Source organism: Actinia tenebrosa, unplaced genomic scaffold (genome assembly GCF_029948245.1).
Source record: "Actinia tenebrosa isolate PJP-AT-01 unplaced genomic scaffold, QUT_ActTen_1.0 PGA_scaffold11__36_contigs__length_13525064, whole genome shotgun sequence".
NCBI classification, from domain to species: Eukaryota; Metazoa; Cnidaria; class Anthozoa; order Actiniaria; family Actiniidae; genus Actinia; species Actinia tenebrosa.
In genome coordinates this window covers 8603215-8620069 of record NW_028292571.1, presented here as the reverse complement: position 1 = coordinate 8620069, position 16855 = coordinate 8603215, and the positions used below count along the sequence as shown (strand labels likewise).

General features: G+C 36.1%; 1 protein-coding gene across 1 annotated transcript; it reads right to left on the bottom strand.

The window, feature by feature from the left end:
- Positions 1 to 606: 606 nt before the first annotated feature.
- LOC116301527 (uncharacterized) lies at positions 607 to 16227 on the bottom strand. The gene is made up of 4 exons (XM_031710601.2): positions 15672 to 16227; positions 15532 to 15588; positions 11356 to 11691; positions 607 to 10734 (listed from the first exon to the last, which is right to left on the bottom strand). Exons 1-4 carry the CDS (start codon positions 15846 to 15848, stop codon positions 7333 to 7335), a joined length of 3972 nt encoding a protein of 1323 aa, XP_031566461.1. The 5' UTR covers positions 15849 to 16227; the 3' UTR covers positions 607 to 7332.
- Between the last annotated feature and the right edge of the window lie 628 nt (positions 16228 to 16855).

Below are 16855 nucleotides of genomic sequence, written 5' to 3'. Positions count from 1 at the left end.
GTCGTATGCAATTGATTTTTGAACGAGTCAGTTTTACCACTTAATTCTGAGGGATAAATTGTGTTTTCTGTGGTGAGATCCCTTGAACTTCATTATTGTTTACGATGCAATTCTAGAGAAAAAAATCCAAAAATCTATTCAACCCTGCCTACTGCAGGCTTGAGGCTGTAGTTTGTGCCAATCCTCTGCCCCCCCCCCCCCCCCCCCCCCCCCACTGAAGGCTGAACATGTGGTCTTAACTTGTTGTCCATGATATCAGCAATTTTAATTACTGATATCATGGACAACAAATGTAAAAAATGTAAAAATGTAAAAATGTAAAAATATAAAAATGTAAAAATGTAAAAATGTAAAAATGTAAAAGTGTAAAAATGTAAAAGTGTAAAAATGTATATCGTATATGTATGAGTAGGGAGAGGATGCTGGGCAAACAGAAAACCATAATGGCTGAAAATGCCCCCCCTTCCCCCACCCCGAAAAAATAAATACATAAATAAAAATAAAGAAATATAAATACAAATAAATAATAAATAAATACATGTAAATAAAAAATAATAATAATGATAATAATAAAACTAATGATAAAGCAAAGCACAAACACGATAATACTTTGATTTTTTTATTCATTTCTCTTTTAATCGATAAAAAGCCCAGATATATTTAAGGGAATTTTTCCATATGCAGACATTTACAGTAACTGTTATTGTTTATTTGTTTTGTTTTTGATTTTTTTTCTTTTGGTTCAAGCAATAATTTAAACTTGCGAGCTTTTCTTGTAGACATATTTACAATATGTATACATTATTACATCATTCATTGCGCTGTCTTTTGCAAAGATTATGGCCGCCAAATAAAAGTACATCACTATATGAATATATCAAGTACATTAGAGAAGTTTTGGTTTGACTATGAAGACACAGATGCAGTTCAGACACTTCCCAGACCAGTCACATAATCACACTAGAAGTGACTCTCCAAAAAATAATTATTGTATTAACATGGTCACAGTACCGCCTAATGAGAATTACAAGTGCTACAATCAGATATTTATAAATATAAATATTATATTTATAATAGAGTGCACACACTAAAACCATGAACATTAAATAGTACTATTTCATACAGAATCCTTCATTTTCTATTGTTTAACTATCACTATTTAGTGCTAAAAATTAGTATTCGTTTCACGGATTTGGTGTGAGCACTCTAATATAAATATCTTAGCAAATAAGGTAACTTGAATATACAAGCTTTTTCTTGAAAATAATGATGGTGAACCTCACTACCCATACAAAACATGATATATCAATATAGTGAGAATTATTTGAAGCTGATCCAACATAAGTTTTATTGCACATTTTGCTGTTATCATAGTATATAAACATATTTGTATATAATATTAATTTAGTCACAGGTAGCCCAAACTCTCAATACCAGAGCTCAATATGACTGCTTCAATGCTATTGAGTACTTCATAGCAACAGTGCTTTTCTCATTCAAGTAGTCATACTTAACTCCAAGACTAAGAGCTTGGGCTTCCTGTGCTTTGAATAAGCATGCTTTATGCGTATTATTTGCTTTTGCATTTGAACCTGAAGTCAATAGACCTCAGCTCTGGAGTGCTTGAGCATAACGTTGTCCCATTTCAGACCACGTGTCATTCCCTTGAGAATAAGATTTTTTGTTTGAGCTGTATCCATATTCATGTGTCTTCTCGTGTACAACCGAGCACAAACCTTAAACAAAGGAATGATACTCTAAGGTAATGACGGATGGTCCGAAATGGGAAAACATTATAGCCGAGGAGGTCTATAGAGTGTTTAAATGTCACATCACAGCAACCAAGTTGGTATACCAAGATAATGCATTTTCTTTCCTCAGGGAATTGAACTCTATTTTTATGCCAAAATTGTACAGAAATTTTTTGTTTGGTACACTAATATGGCTGCCTTGTCACGCGAGTGAAAATGCTCTATACACCTTGGCTGTTTAGTTTTTGGGGGTAAAGTTTTTCCCCATTTCAGACCATGTGTCATTCTCTCGATAATAAAAAAGAACCGTTAAACAAAGAAATGATAATTATGGGAATGACACATGGTCTGAAATGGGAGAACATTGCATTCAAGCTAACAAAGTTTATTATTAGTTGCTTTTGAAGATATAAAGGCACAACTCTATTTTTCTGATCCACCATGCTAAAAATCAAACATGCTAAATTCCAATTCACTCTAAGGGTTAGCAATGTGCTATTTCGAAGCTGTTTCAGGGTTTTATAATAGTGCTTGCCCAGTCACAGTCTGCTACTGCATAAAGTATCATAAAGATAACTTGTTGACATTAGTTAAACTACACGACTAAACTGCTACTTGCATGGCCGTAACCACTTAAACTAAACAACTTTTAAAGATGTTTAAATGTCTGGTGTGACAAGGATATTAAGTGTCAAATGCTGAGGGCATAAATGATTGATTCTTTTATTCATCAAGTTCAACCTCGACTTGAAACCATTGTTTCGTGACCAGTCAAGCGAATTCTGGAAATGTCTATTGTACAGTAATTTTACATTAGGTTGCCACAATTTCTTTCTTTCCTCTCTAATCCCCCATGTAAAAGTTCTTCCTTCAACTCTCCTGCATAAAATTGAACTCTGATACAAAACTACCCTCTTATTTCTTTCCTAAAGCTTGTCCCTACATGATTTACCCTTGTATTAAAAAAAACCTGATTAATCAAAGAGAATTAATTTGTCATAGAAAATATTTTGTTCTTGAATTGGGATTCCTGTGGTATGAAGTAAGAGACTGGGGCAAACTAAAAACTGGATTTTAAACTGCAATAAAAAATGAAAACATAAACTATCTAATCAAGCATATAATCTTCCAATGTCTAATATATACCAGTTTATAGTGAAAACTTGAATTTGATGGCGTGATATCAATCTTCACTTAATTGAACATTTTTTCTCTAATTGGAAAGAAGACAAGTGTATGGGATTCCTGTGGTTATGGTCCACCACAGGCATCCCAACACAGCGATTTCTTTGATAGAAAAATATTAAATAAATGGCTAAATACTATTGAGTTTGAAAGAAAAGGAAAGGTTGTCTCATTTTCTTTTATATTCTCAATACAACTAATAAAACTATGCCACATATGCACCTCTAAATCCCAGCATGCAATTCACACCTATGTAAATACTATGCTAGCTGCAAGTGACATAGGAAATGCAAAGGATGATGGGAAGCCAATTACGCCTTAACTCCAAAATTTACAGAAATGTCACCCTTCACAGTTCCTTGCGCCATCTTGAAATTAAGGTAACCATGCCTTTGCATTGAAGCGAGACGAACGGTGATCTTGCAATGATAGAGACGTGAATAATTGTCCAAGGTGTTAAAAAAGGTCTATCGTTGCAAGCTCATTGTCTCGCTTCGATGACAAGGCATGGGCTACCTTTCGAGATGGCCGGGGAACTGTGGCTGGGACTATTGTAAGGATTACTTTCTAATATATGATATTCCGGATTTGGGGGGGAGGGGAGGGGGGAGGGGGAGATAAAATCATCATCATCATCATCATCATCATCTATTGCTGAAAGAAGCCATTCAGAGGATTATCTAAGATCACATTTTGAGCTACGTTGGTACTTTAACCTTAAGAACTTATCATATTTTATTATAATTTTTAAATGTCTTACTATTGATATTCTAAATCTAATAGTTTTAATTTATGACAAGACTAAATGCTAAAAAAATTGACATTTTGGCACATGCAGGCCTGGAAGTCAGGCTGTTGTTTCAGCCCATTCAAAATGCCATCATTGAGTGATCTCGATGGAGCACTGATAACACAGATTTACCGAAACGTCTTTCGTTAGTTTAATTACCTTAAGTTACAAATTGGATTTCAAAAAACCATTTATTTATACATGTAATATCTGTCTCTGTCTATATATTTATTATATGATTATATACCTCATAATATAGTATTTTGATTCCTTTGAGGATGTTGATGCTTTTAAGATTGTTTATTTTATTTCGTTTATGTTATTTCAAAAAAGGTTGGTGATGGTTTGATTGCATGTTGTTGTATCCCAAGGTAGGCTAATATTAACTGCAATATGGGTAATTGAAATTCAATATCTATGAAAGCGAGTTTACAGCAATATGGAATAGACCATTTTCTAGTTCCAAATTACCGCTGTGTTTCTTGATTACTTAGACTTATTTACACATGATTAGACTCGATTTTGTGCAGAATATTTACATGTTCCATTTGAGGTTCGTGGAATTTCAAAGTGTTTGTATTGTTGAAGTTGTGCATTCTTTACTTTACTGTTGGTATTTGTGAATATTTAGACACTGATTCAAGGCTAACCCTGAGTAAATGAGTCTGTAATCAAGGAACAGCAGTAATTTGGAACTCGAAAATTGCCTGTTATTTTTTTAAATGAACTTTGTCTGCATGTTTTACTGGTATAGTGTCTTCCACAATGACATTATTTAGAAGCTTAGGAACCAACATGAAGCATGCAACAAGACCTTCAACAACTTCCTTTGAAATGGCTGTGACTATTTTATCAAGAACTTGTAGTTATCAAATATTAACTAATGCTGTCATGCATTATCATGCACTAAATACATCTTCCTTCCCTCCTCCTCTCTCCACTAGTTGTGATACGATTGATGTGGTAACAAACTTCTGCCTGACAACCAATCATCCTTCCTTATCTTATTCAGTACACTTAGCCAGAGTTTTTTTTCATTGGGTTAAAATTTGGAAATTTTTTCCAAATTTTTTCCAAATTTAATTCTGTAGAATTCTATACATGCCCAAACTTAAACGGAAAGCCTGAGTAGAAGGAAAATACTTTAATCTGGATATTTGAATTTATGAAAATGGCCAAACGATTATTGCTTAGGCCCAAACTAGTCAACTGATTGAATGACTATATAACCAAGCATCTCACTGAACCAATCCATCAACAAACAATCAAAACCAACCCACTGACCAACCCACCGGAAAAAACCATTCACTGGATCCATCCACTGACCAACCCAAACCAACTTTACCCATCAACCCATCCACCGACTTAACCTACCAACCAATCCATTGACCAACCCATTCACTGGACCCACCCATCAACCGATTGACTATAAGGGAGAGCCTACATAGCAAGCAGTTAATGTAATATAATTCATAAAATTCAATGAATCACCCCCAACACAATAGATAGGACGATGCAATAGACTACAATAGATTTTCTGAATACTTTACATCAACTGAGTGCTATGTAGGTTCTCCCTCGACTATTACAGTACCTATCAACTGATCAACCATTCATCGACCAACCCATCAAACCAGCCGGCCTGTCAACTGAACACATCAACTATCAGACCAGACCAGCTGCTTATGTGGACCTATCGGACTGACAACCCACCATCTGACTTTACACTGACTTACCAAGAACCAACACACGTCACAAAACACAAACATAAAAAATAAATAAATATTAGAACTTTTATGCTCCTATGAGTTTATCGAGTAATCAGGACTCATACCAATACATGTACATCGTTATTATCTATTCTAAGTTAATTCTTTATAATATTCTAAGTTATTCTTTATAAATACTTATTATTTTTAGCCTATGCTTATAATTACATGTAGCTGCTTCTACCCTCCCCCCCTCCCCCCCCCAAAGTGCAATGGCAGGATATGATGGGATGAAACATCTGTACCAAGGCAATCCTTACTAACTTTCCAAATTCAAGAGGTAACTAGTAACAAACTAATGAATTCTTAACTGTTTCCAGGGTTACATGCTGATCAAAACAACAGTTTGCAAAAGGGAAATTGCAAAATAACACTGCCATCAATAGAAAGTATGCAAAGGTACTGAACAACTTATTTGATGGTCGGCAGTCCATTGATCAACTTCCTTGTTGTGTCTGTTGCCTCAATCAGTGAGTAGCAAAGAAAAATTACTAACTGCATTAATTCTGACTGGAAATCAAAAAACTTTGCCATCTTGAGTAACTAAACTTACTCACATATTTAAGATACTAGTTTGTTGCCAGAAATACCTCCTGACTATGGAATTAGTAAGTAAGTAAGTAAATTTCAGTACATATATCTCAGGGGCGGATCCAGGAATTTGTTCAGGGAGGGGTGCTGCGCACGAAGTTAACCCAGGGAGGGGTGTACCCCTTAAAATCAAAGGGGAAAAACATTATTTTGTATTGGTTATTTTTGAAGTAGGGGCACAAAGTCGAACCAGGGAGGGGTGCACACCCCCTGCACCCCTCCCCTGGATCCGCCACTACACCTAATAAGAAATCAATCTATCTATATTTATACTAGCATTTCCCAATTTAAACTACTCGTGACTGTCTAAATAGTCCATGAACCTAACTAATATCACTATATTACACAATAGGAATAGAACAGACCTTCTACGAGTGTGACGTGACAAATCATAACGTACAGCACAGCAACACGCATCGAACTAATCATAGTGCTCATCCAATCAAAATGTTGAGTCAGCCATAACACACCACAGGCCTTAAAATAACTACTGATCATTATGACAGGGCAGAAAAACGACAAGCCCGCTACTTTTAATGAGTTTTAATGCTCCAAATTTTTAAGCGTTTCATTTGTGTCACTGATGCTCGAAACTTGTGACGAAAATTTTGTCAAATTAGAGTAAATCTACTTATTAGTATTCACAAAAATGTCAGTTTTTCTGCTGGTCAAAATATTACCTCTTCCAAAGTACATGGCTTTATATCTCAAATATGCATTCAAATAATGGTCGCATTTGATATTTGCTATTTGGCTCCAAAAGAATGAGTTTACAAAATATTGAGCTTAGTTGTGTAGTTCCAGAATTCATCCATACCAACCCCACAGAGGAATTTGGAAATTCTGAAGAGTAGGGGGTCAGAGAAAGAACAAAAATTACAGAGTTTGTATGGAAGAAAATTGGAATCCGGGGGGTAGGGGGTGTCTTAAAAAAATTCCTCCGTGATGGGGGTATGGATAATTTTTGGAACTATACGATACGTTAAGCTGTCCTTATGATGAAAGGCTAAAAACTGTTTTTTTGCCCTGTTGGTCATTATCAGTCTCCAAATTAGTTTTAGCTTGGCCATACCTTGTTTACTGGTCAAAATGTCCAGCAAGACAAAAATTTGACCAGACATTCCAATTCTGGCTGGACATCATCCAGTGACCGGCCCTTATTTTAAGTCCTGCACCTATACTGTAAGCTTGTCACAGCCATAATATGCTCCAAGGTCTCTTTACATGCAAAACAACTCAATCTAATTCAAACAAAAGTTTCTTTACCTTCACTATCTTGGCCAGTACCACTGTCTTTCTCAAGGTATTCCACACTTGACACAAGCCCACTGTTTCCCAGTTCACCCTGCACTCTTTGGACTACTTTTCTTTTTTTCGAAGCATTTTGTTTAACCTCTGAACCTGGACTGCAGAAGCTCTTTGAATCTTTGCCGCTTTGAGTCAACTTTTTAGCTCTGTACAGGTGCACGAAACTTCTGGACATTTCGTTCCTTGATTTGATGCTTTTCATCAGTGCTTTTTCTTTTTTTAACAGATCATCCTTATTCCTTCGAGAAGATTCTTTGTTCCTATGGCGACACCTTTGAGCCTTGGGTTTATTTTTCACCAAATTATTCACATTTCCTTCTGTTTTTTGCTTCAATTTTTGCTCTCCATTTCCTGTGTTTTTATTCTGAACTTTACTTTCATCTGGACAATATCCTAGTCCTTGATGCCTTATCTCAACAGGCAATTCAATGTTAGGAGGAGCCATACCCATACAATTATCATAGAAAAGCCTTCCACGATTCCTTTTTCTGTGAGTTTGAAATTCCCCTCCGGTAATCCCAAGTCCCTTCACTTCTGGATCAGAACAAGTCCGGATTTTCTCTCTAGGTTTAAGGTAGTTGGTTTCCATGACAATACATGTATCAGATCGAGCAAGAGGTTTGTTGTCTAGCAATATCTGTGGTACATGTTCTGATCCACTATCACTTAAAGTTTCAGCAAAATTTGTCTCAAGAGAGTCGCATGGAATTTCATTTGGGGCATGGTCGCAGTCACAATCCACAGATGATCTACCACTAGACATACTGCTTTCTAATTGGTGGGAATCCTCTTTTGGAAGTGTGTCATGTATGCTACTGGCTGGCTGTTGCTCAAGATATTGACTTAATTGTTCCCAGGCCTCTAGATTGGCATCCACTTCAGCCACAGGTAGCCCAATCCTGTTGATGTCGTTAGAAGATTTAAAATCATCCGTGAAGTGAATGACCTCCTCAGTATCATCACTTGACCTGTTCCTTGACATACTGGAAAAGTGTTTATCTTCCTTCTTTCTTTCATAATTACTCTTTTCTTGCTTCCCTGGACAAGCAAGCATATTATTTCTGTTCAATGCAATTTCTTCATCTGTTTTCCCATTGTGATTCCAATCGATTCTGACCGATTCCTTTGCAGTCAATTCACTATCGTTCTTATCCTTTTCTCTTAAACTTTGCAATTTGATATCAGGCTCACAATACTTATCTTTGCAGCATTCTGCAGATACTTCATTTTCTAATAATCTATAACCCATACAAGACATACCAGCGGCATTTTCAGGACCATGTCTTCTGGATACTTTAGAAACCAAAAAAGGAATACCATGGCAGGAAGAATGTAAATCACTTGCATCATCGATTGAGAGTAATAACCCAGTGCTGCTGGCGTCCTGCTTCATAATGTTATGATCGAATTGAAAGCGCAGTTGACTTGCGGCATCATCAGAAATTGACTGACAATGTTCTACATCACTAGACATTGACGGATGATGAGTCATATCAAGTTGTAACAACTTATATTGTCGTTTTGCATCGTTAGAAAGCAATCCCTGATGACTTGCATCTGAAGGAGTTAACCGATGATGATTAACATCGCTAGGAAGCATCTGGTGATCTTTATTACTTGCTATCAACATGTATTGCTGCTTTGCATTGAGAACTGATTGATGATGACTTGCATCACTTGGTATTATCTGATGACTTGCATCACTTGGCATCAACTGATGACTTGCATGATTAGGCATCATATGTTGATGATTTGCTTCCTTTGGTATTGACCTCAAACAACTTGTATCACCAGTTATAAATTGACCATGCCGTCTTTCTTCACTGAGATTCAATTCTTGGTTCTCGCTCTTTTTACAATCTCGATAGGGAATAAACTCTTCACTTTCTTGACCAGTACTGCTCGGTGTTTCACTTAGCCTTGCTAACGGCACTTGGTGAAAAAACTGCCTCAATGGTTCAAGGCCATTGGATATCCCAAATACACTCGAAGGTGCTCCTTCGAATTCATCGTCCAATGATGATTCAAACATCGCGTTAGAAGTTCCAGATTCTATGCTACAAGCAGCTCCTCTGAGGAAAGATTGTTCAAAATTCCCTTTATCATGATCCCCAACAAGCATGTCCTCTGAGATTGCAGTCAATGTATTAACATCTTGCATTGTTGTATTGCAGTTCCCTTCTTCGCAATGCACATCAATATCAAGGTTAGTATCAGAAGCATCGAACCTTGATCTCTCGTTGCATGATATATAGTCTCCTTGACATTTGTCTGTATCCATAATATTTAACGAGTTAGAGTCTGTATTATCACTACTTAAATTAACGGATTGGCACAGAGGAGACATATCATCTCCTAGTCCTGAATCAGAATTGGAATTGGAACTTGGTTCCTCTTCAAATGCTGATAATGAAGAATTCACCTGTCGTTCACCAACAACGTCATTATCCATTTTACATGTACCTTTAGATATTAAATTACTATTAACATTATTAGCTTCATTAGAAACTGGGTTCCTCTCGTTATCATCATCTCTGTCTTCAAACCTTATGATTTCTGTCGACTGTTCGACGTTGCTTAAATGTCTCTGAATTCCATTTATATTTTTCTTGGATCTATATTTCCATTTATAATTTTGGGAAGTTAAAGTTTGGTCTTGGATTGGATCCAGTTTTTTTACAGACTCATCCACCTCTTTGCATTCCTCTGCTTTTTCATATCTTTGAAAGACACGGGTTTCAAGACGCTGCGCTATCCCTTCTATCTGTTGTCCAATGATATTCAAAGGTCTTCTAGCCTCACTTTGAAGTGAAGCCCGTGAACTATTCAAACTTTGGTCAGCAGTCCTGTCGCCATGGTTACTGCTTCTATTACTGCGGAATTCAAGGACCCCATTTCTGGTTAGAATAGCACTGGTAATTCTGACTGGATTTCCTGGTCGGACTGCATTTCCTGGTCTGCCTCGGTTTTCACTGTAAATTCTTTGCTGGAATTGGTTTTCTGAGTTGCTTGAGACAACTTCCTGGACGACAATACTTGAATTACACTCCCTTCCCCTCCCCAGGCCATTGCGTCCTTCACCTTGCACATAAAGAGAGAAACCAGAGCTCGACAACGAGACATTTCCAGAGGAGTAGGGAGGGGGGAGGTCTGTAGGGTCATACACAGGTGGAGGCACAATATAAGGCGTAGCACCACAGTCTTGGAAATTGTCCACAGATCGGTATATAGGTGGGGCATAAGAGGGTAACATGTTGAGATCTGTTGAGTAGTGTAGCCAGGAATATTGACTCTGTTCATGGCTGTCTGATGGAGCTGATAGACGCCGCCTAAAGAGGGGCTGAAAAGTTTGAAAAATCGTCTATATCAGTAAAACGTAATATAGAATTAAGGAGTATGCTTACTGCTTACAGTACCTCTGGGTTTTGAGGTTCCACTGCTGTTCTCATCATGGCATGTACCCTGCATGTATAGCTTAATGCACACAGGATACATCACATGTGAGGTTGTTTCAAGGTCCAATCTGTGAGTTAGCCATGCCCTGAGTTAGATCAGTCCAGATGTTGTTTCAGGGTTTGATCTGTGAATTAGCAGTGCCCTGACTTAGATCAGTCGATCCAGATGTTGTTTCAGGGTTCTATCTGTGAATTAGCCGTGCCCTGACTTAGATCAGTCCAGATGTTGTTTCAGGGTTTGATCTGTGAATTAGCCGTGCCCTGACTTAAATCAGTCCAGAGGTTGTTTCAGGGTTCAACCCATGTAAGATAGCCATGCTCTGACTTGGATAAACCCAGAGGTCATTTCATTGTTCGATCTGTGAGCTAGCTGTACACTGACTTTGATCAACTCCAAGGCTGTTCCAGGATTCGATCTGTGACTTAGGCGTGTCCTGACTTAGATCATTTAAGAAGTTTTACATATAAGACTAAGAGTTTGAGTGTAGTGATCTCTATACATGTACCTGATCTCTCCCAGCTTGTCTTGCCACAGATGTACAGCCCAATATAGTAGCAATAAAGCACACAAGTGAGCCGAATATATTGAGCACACACAAACTATACAAGAGTTCCTTGAGTAAACCAGTCAATATGCTGCAATCTTCTACTCCCTCAAACTTGTACGACGGGATATTCTGTTTACAGGTCATGATGCTGTCGCAACACATGCATGATTGATTGATGATGTTTTGTTGACAGAGGATGATGGATTTGAGAAGACCACCAACCTCTCCTGTTAGGATAGTGCCAATCATGTGGAGGACCACACACACCGCTGAGAAAAATGTGAACAATCCCATCTGGAAATAAAAAAGAACAATTTATTACCGTTTAACGTCATTTGGGAGTAGAGTTGTTTGTTGGTTCTCTCCTGTGCTTTGAGGGTTTTTGATTACTGCTTCTATTACTGTGGAAGCACAGATGGTGTGCGCTGCTGCTAATGCACCGCCTCTCACCAATGCGGCCTGAGATCGAGTCCTGCTGATCTCAATGTCGTGAGTAAAATTGTTTGTTGGTTCTCTCCTGTGCTTCAAGGGTTTTTCTCCGGGTTCTCCGGTTTTCCTCCCTCCTCAAAAATCAACTTCTAAATTCTAATTTGATCTCTGGGCTTTCACTTAGTTTGGAGCCTAGCTCTGTTGTGATTGTCCCACACGTTGTGATACAACAGCGGAAGCTTTGTAGATTTTTTCTTCCTCCGGGTTCTCTGGTTTTCCTCCCTCCACAAAAATCAACTCCTAAATTCCAATTCGATTGTTGAACAAGGGTCACAGGTTTGTTGACCACTGGCTATTAAGTGCTATTCTGTAAAAAACAAGGACGATTGTTTTGACAGCCATCCAGCCATTACACATAAAATGGAAAAATGACTCTATAGATACATTCCGGATTTTAACAAAGTGCAAAGTGCTAATAATAAAAATAGTTCAACTGTATTTTGTAAAAAAAATATAATAATAATAATAATAAAAATAGTTCAACTGTATTTTGTAAAATAATAAAAAATAAATAAATGAAAAAAAAAGTTCAACTAACTTCACAAAAGCTGATATTTTTCTCTTTTCTTTCTTTTCCTCTTACTATATTTATATCAATTTCATTTATACCTCAGCCATACCGTCTGTAATATTTAAGTGAATGTTAAATGTATAGCTGTCTAACTAGATTTAACTTTTTAGTTATTTTAGATAGAGCTTGTACCTTACGTTCTGGACAATTTCTCTTTAAAATCTTTGATTAATGTAAACATTGAGGTTCTAAATAAATCTAGATGTCTACACCTACTTGCAAGAACGTTGTTATACAATATTAGAACATTAGTAATTTAGTGAGAAAGGAATACATTAAAAGACAAAAGAAAAAGTTCAGCTTCAGTGATATTCTTTTGTTTTTTAATATAATTCCTATCCCACTAAATCACTAATGTTCTATTTTCGTATGACAACATTCTTGCAAGTAGGTGTATGTCTATGTCAAAAGCTTTTCAGAGGAATTGCTTTCTTTCATCATAAATTTGATTTGTAACATAGTATAAAAGACAAAAGCTGAGAACATTTGAATTATCAATTTACATCAGAAATGGAAGCTGGTAATTATGCTATTTAGACAATAAAGATATAATCCTTATTTTATTTCATCTAATACAAAAACGTTTGGTACAGTACTTTGCAATGGAAGTTACCAACTAAAAAAAAAAAATTTCTAAAAAATGAAAATGGGGTTGTCTGCAAATTATGGCACACACACACAAAAAAAATTTTTTTAAAGGAAATTTAAGAAAGAAAAAGAACTTCTGCAATGGGAGGGGGGGGGGGGGGCAGTTGTTTTTGCCATTATTGTGCAGTTCCAGAAATCATCTATACCCACTCCACAGAGAAATTTGGAAATTCTGAAGAGTAGTGGGGTCAGAGAAAGAACAAAAATTACAGAGTTTGTATGGAAGAAAATTGGAATTTCCGGGGGGTAGGGGGTGTCTTAAAAAAATTCCTCCGTGAGGGCGGTATGGATAATTTTTGGAACTACACATTACACCTTTATTGAAATATCTCACAGACTTAAATATGACAAGACATCTTTAATACTTTCACTAAAATAACGATATTATAGTTGACAGATTGTTGATAGATTATTATAACGTCTGTTTCGACTTCTCTCTAATTCGTGTAGCTTCAGCTTTGAATACTATTGAAACAGAGCACTGACGAAGAGATGAGTTAAAGTGCACACCATCGGCTCCTATAACAGTTCAATTTCAACTGAAGGAACAACCGATGTTAAACATCTTTTTTTCTTTTTTTTTCTTCACTTTTAATTTATGACATATACTATATTTTTTAATGAGATTTAGCTAACGAGAGTGCACTATACTATAGTCTATGGAATATTTTACCACAAATGTAAATTTTCAAGCATCCTTATTGGTTGGGATCAGTGGTAAGAGGACATACCAACAAATTATGCTAACTTTTTTTTTCAACTTTTTTCATCTTTTTTTTTTTTGTAGTTAAAAAAATTGTTGGTTTTTTGTGGTATGTCTTCTTATTTACCACAGTTGGTCAAAGTAGTTATGTACCCACTCCGCTATGCCTAGTACCACCTGAGTTGACTACTCTCGACCAGAACGAATTAGCCAATCAGCGGACATTTTGTTCATCGTTCAATATTTCCTAGTTCCATGTTTTCGGCTTGATAAACAACAGTTTTAGTTGAAAATGAAAGACATTAAAACTCATCCGTTGTAAGATTTACCGAAAATCTCTTACAAATAGTATGTTTCGTCGTAAATAATGGGAAATACTTCACTTGGAAATTTTTGCTGTGACAAACAATGCATTGCATGCCTTGATTCCAAATCAACTGGGCCAGGTCGTACGAAGCTGGATAGCGCTATCCGATGACAGATAAGTCTTGTCCAGTGGATAAATTTATTAGATAACAGTGTTGACTTATCCACTGGATAAGGATTTATCCGCCAGATAGCGCTATCCAGGCTTCATACAACCAGGCCCTGGTAGTGATGAGTACATAACATTTTGAGCAACTATTGACGTTATATCGTGTTAGACAATAAATACCATACAAAACCATCAGAAATTTGTTAAATATATTCATTAATATATGTTACACTGCAAGACATAATTATGTGAATGAAATTATTTTCTTCTCTGTCAAAAAATAGTAATCAAAAATATCCAAAAAACTGTCACATTAATTATTCATTTGCAAGTCTGTAAATTCATAAGCAAAAAAAAATATTAATTTATTCCAAAACTTTATATTTCGATTTAAGAGTAAAAGTCTGGACTTAATTTTGAATTTAAATTTCTGAAAGACTTTTTTTTACACCGAACCACAATTAATTGTAATATTCGAAGCGTGAATGCGTGAAACTTGAGGAGTTTTAAAATATTTTTTCACACTTTCTGACTTTAAAATAACAGAAAATCACGATTTTCAGTCTTATGGCTTAGGAAGGAAATTCTTCTAATAATCTAGCAGTCATCTCAAAAGGTGAAAATATCAACAATATAAAATGAGAAAATTTTTAGGACGTCTTGTATATATTATAAAGCTCTAAAGATTTTTATAAAATTCTTTTGAAAAAAGTCTGAAGAAAATGAAAATTTAAATTACAAAAATAATCTTATAAGCGAAAAAAAACAACAACAACAAGGATATCTTAATTATTCACTTTTTAAACTCAAATATAGGCTTAAAGGTTTTAATATTAAAGAAAAAGGATTTTATCAAATAATATTTCAATCTGGGCTATTTGTTTACTAAGAGAATCTGCCTTGGAAAAAAGATAATAAATCGAGGAATATGGACTCAAAAGACGTCTAGAGCAACGGTTTTAAAAGGAAAAAGCATTTCATTAAAGCTGACAGCTTTCAGATGGAAATATTTTGAAATTTGAAGTGAAATTTTAGCAGGAAAATTTCATAAAAATTCGGTCGTAGAAGGATAGTTTTTGGTACGTCGTATGGTGAAGTAGCTCGTCTGGGTGTTTGGAGCAGAATTATTATTCAAAATATATTAGTTTGGACAAGCTAAATCGATGAATTGAGAACGAAAGCTCTAAGAAGTGTATTGGACGGCAAGTTTTTTGGGGGAAAGGAAGAAAAATATTGAATTTTACTCACAGAAAGGACTGTTGAGTGTCTCCATGCAAAGATCCCAACTCCACCACTACATAAAACCTGCCAAAAAATACAGCGACTTTTTAATCATTTAAAAAGAAAAATCGCAGTCACTACTGAATATTTACAGTTCTTGTACTTACCGTAAAACCAGCCCAATAAGGACAGGCATTGCGTATTTTTTCTGATTCAGACAGTACGAAAGCAGTGAAGGAGAGTGCAGTCAGAGCAAGTCCAAGAATAACTTGAATCACACCAAAACCCAAGGTTGTACGACGAATTCTTAACCTTTGCTGGTAAGCCACATCTTCTGTAGGCATCCTGCATACAAAGGAACTCTTGAGGAATTAGCATTCCTATTTTCTTGGTAATCGGTGAGGATTTAAGACGAAAAATTGGCGATAAAGGAACACGACCTTCGCCATTTTAGACCAAATTGTCGTAAATCAGACTACGAATGGCTGGTGCCTCGGTTTAATGCGTCAAGTTCAGACAAAGCCGTCGACAGAAAATTGTGTAAAAATCCACCAAAACACCTCAAAAAACCCTAAAAAATAACCTTTTACCACCTCAAATGACAAAACGCTTCAAATATAAGTCAAAATTCTAGCAACTAAACTTCAAATCTACGAATCTTAATTTACGTGCTATTTCTAAATTTCAGGATTTTTTCTGTCTCCAGACACAACTATTCGGAGACAGTTCCGACAGCATATTTAATAAGGACGAAGTTCTTTTGTTCACAATAGATAGCGATTGGTCGGAGACCTAAGGGCAAATGAATTGAATGCCAAATTCAAACATATACTCACGTAATTCTTAATTCTTCTTTTTTACGAATTCTTTGTTGGCATTTCTTGAAATTTAAGCAGGAATTGTGCTTCTTTTGTGTAATGTGCTAAATGTTACACCCTTTTCGATTGTTTGGACACTCATTTGAACGATCATGAAATTTTTACTAGAAAGACGTATTAACGAAGTCAAACGAAAGCACCTAACCGCATATTTTTTCAAAGTATTCCAAATTTTACCAGATTTTACTTTTTTTGATTGTGTCCGCGAGGATAAACCATCAGGAACCGCAAAAGTACTATATTCCAGGAAGGAATGACAAGTAAGGTTATTAGTTCGGCAATTTCCAGGAATCTGAAAGTAATAAGGACGAAGTTCTTTTGTTCACAATAGATAGCGATTGGTCGGAGACCTAAGGGCAAATGAATTGAATGCCAAATTCAAACATATACTCACGTAATTCTTAATTCTTCTTTTTTACGAATTCTTTGTTGGCATTTCTTGAAATTGAGGCTGTCCGCGTAAGAACGGATAA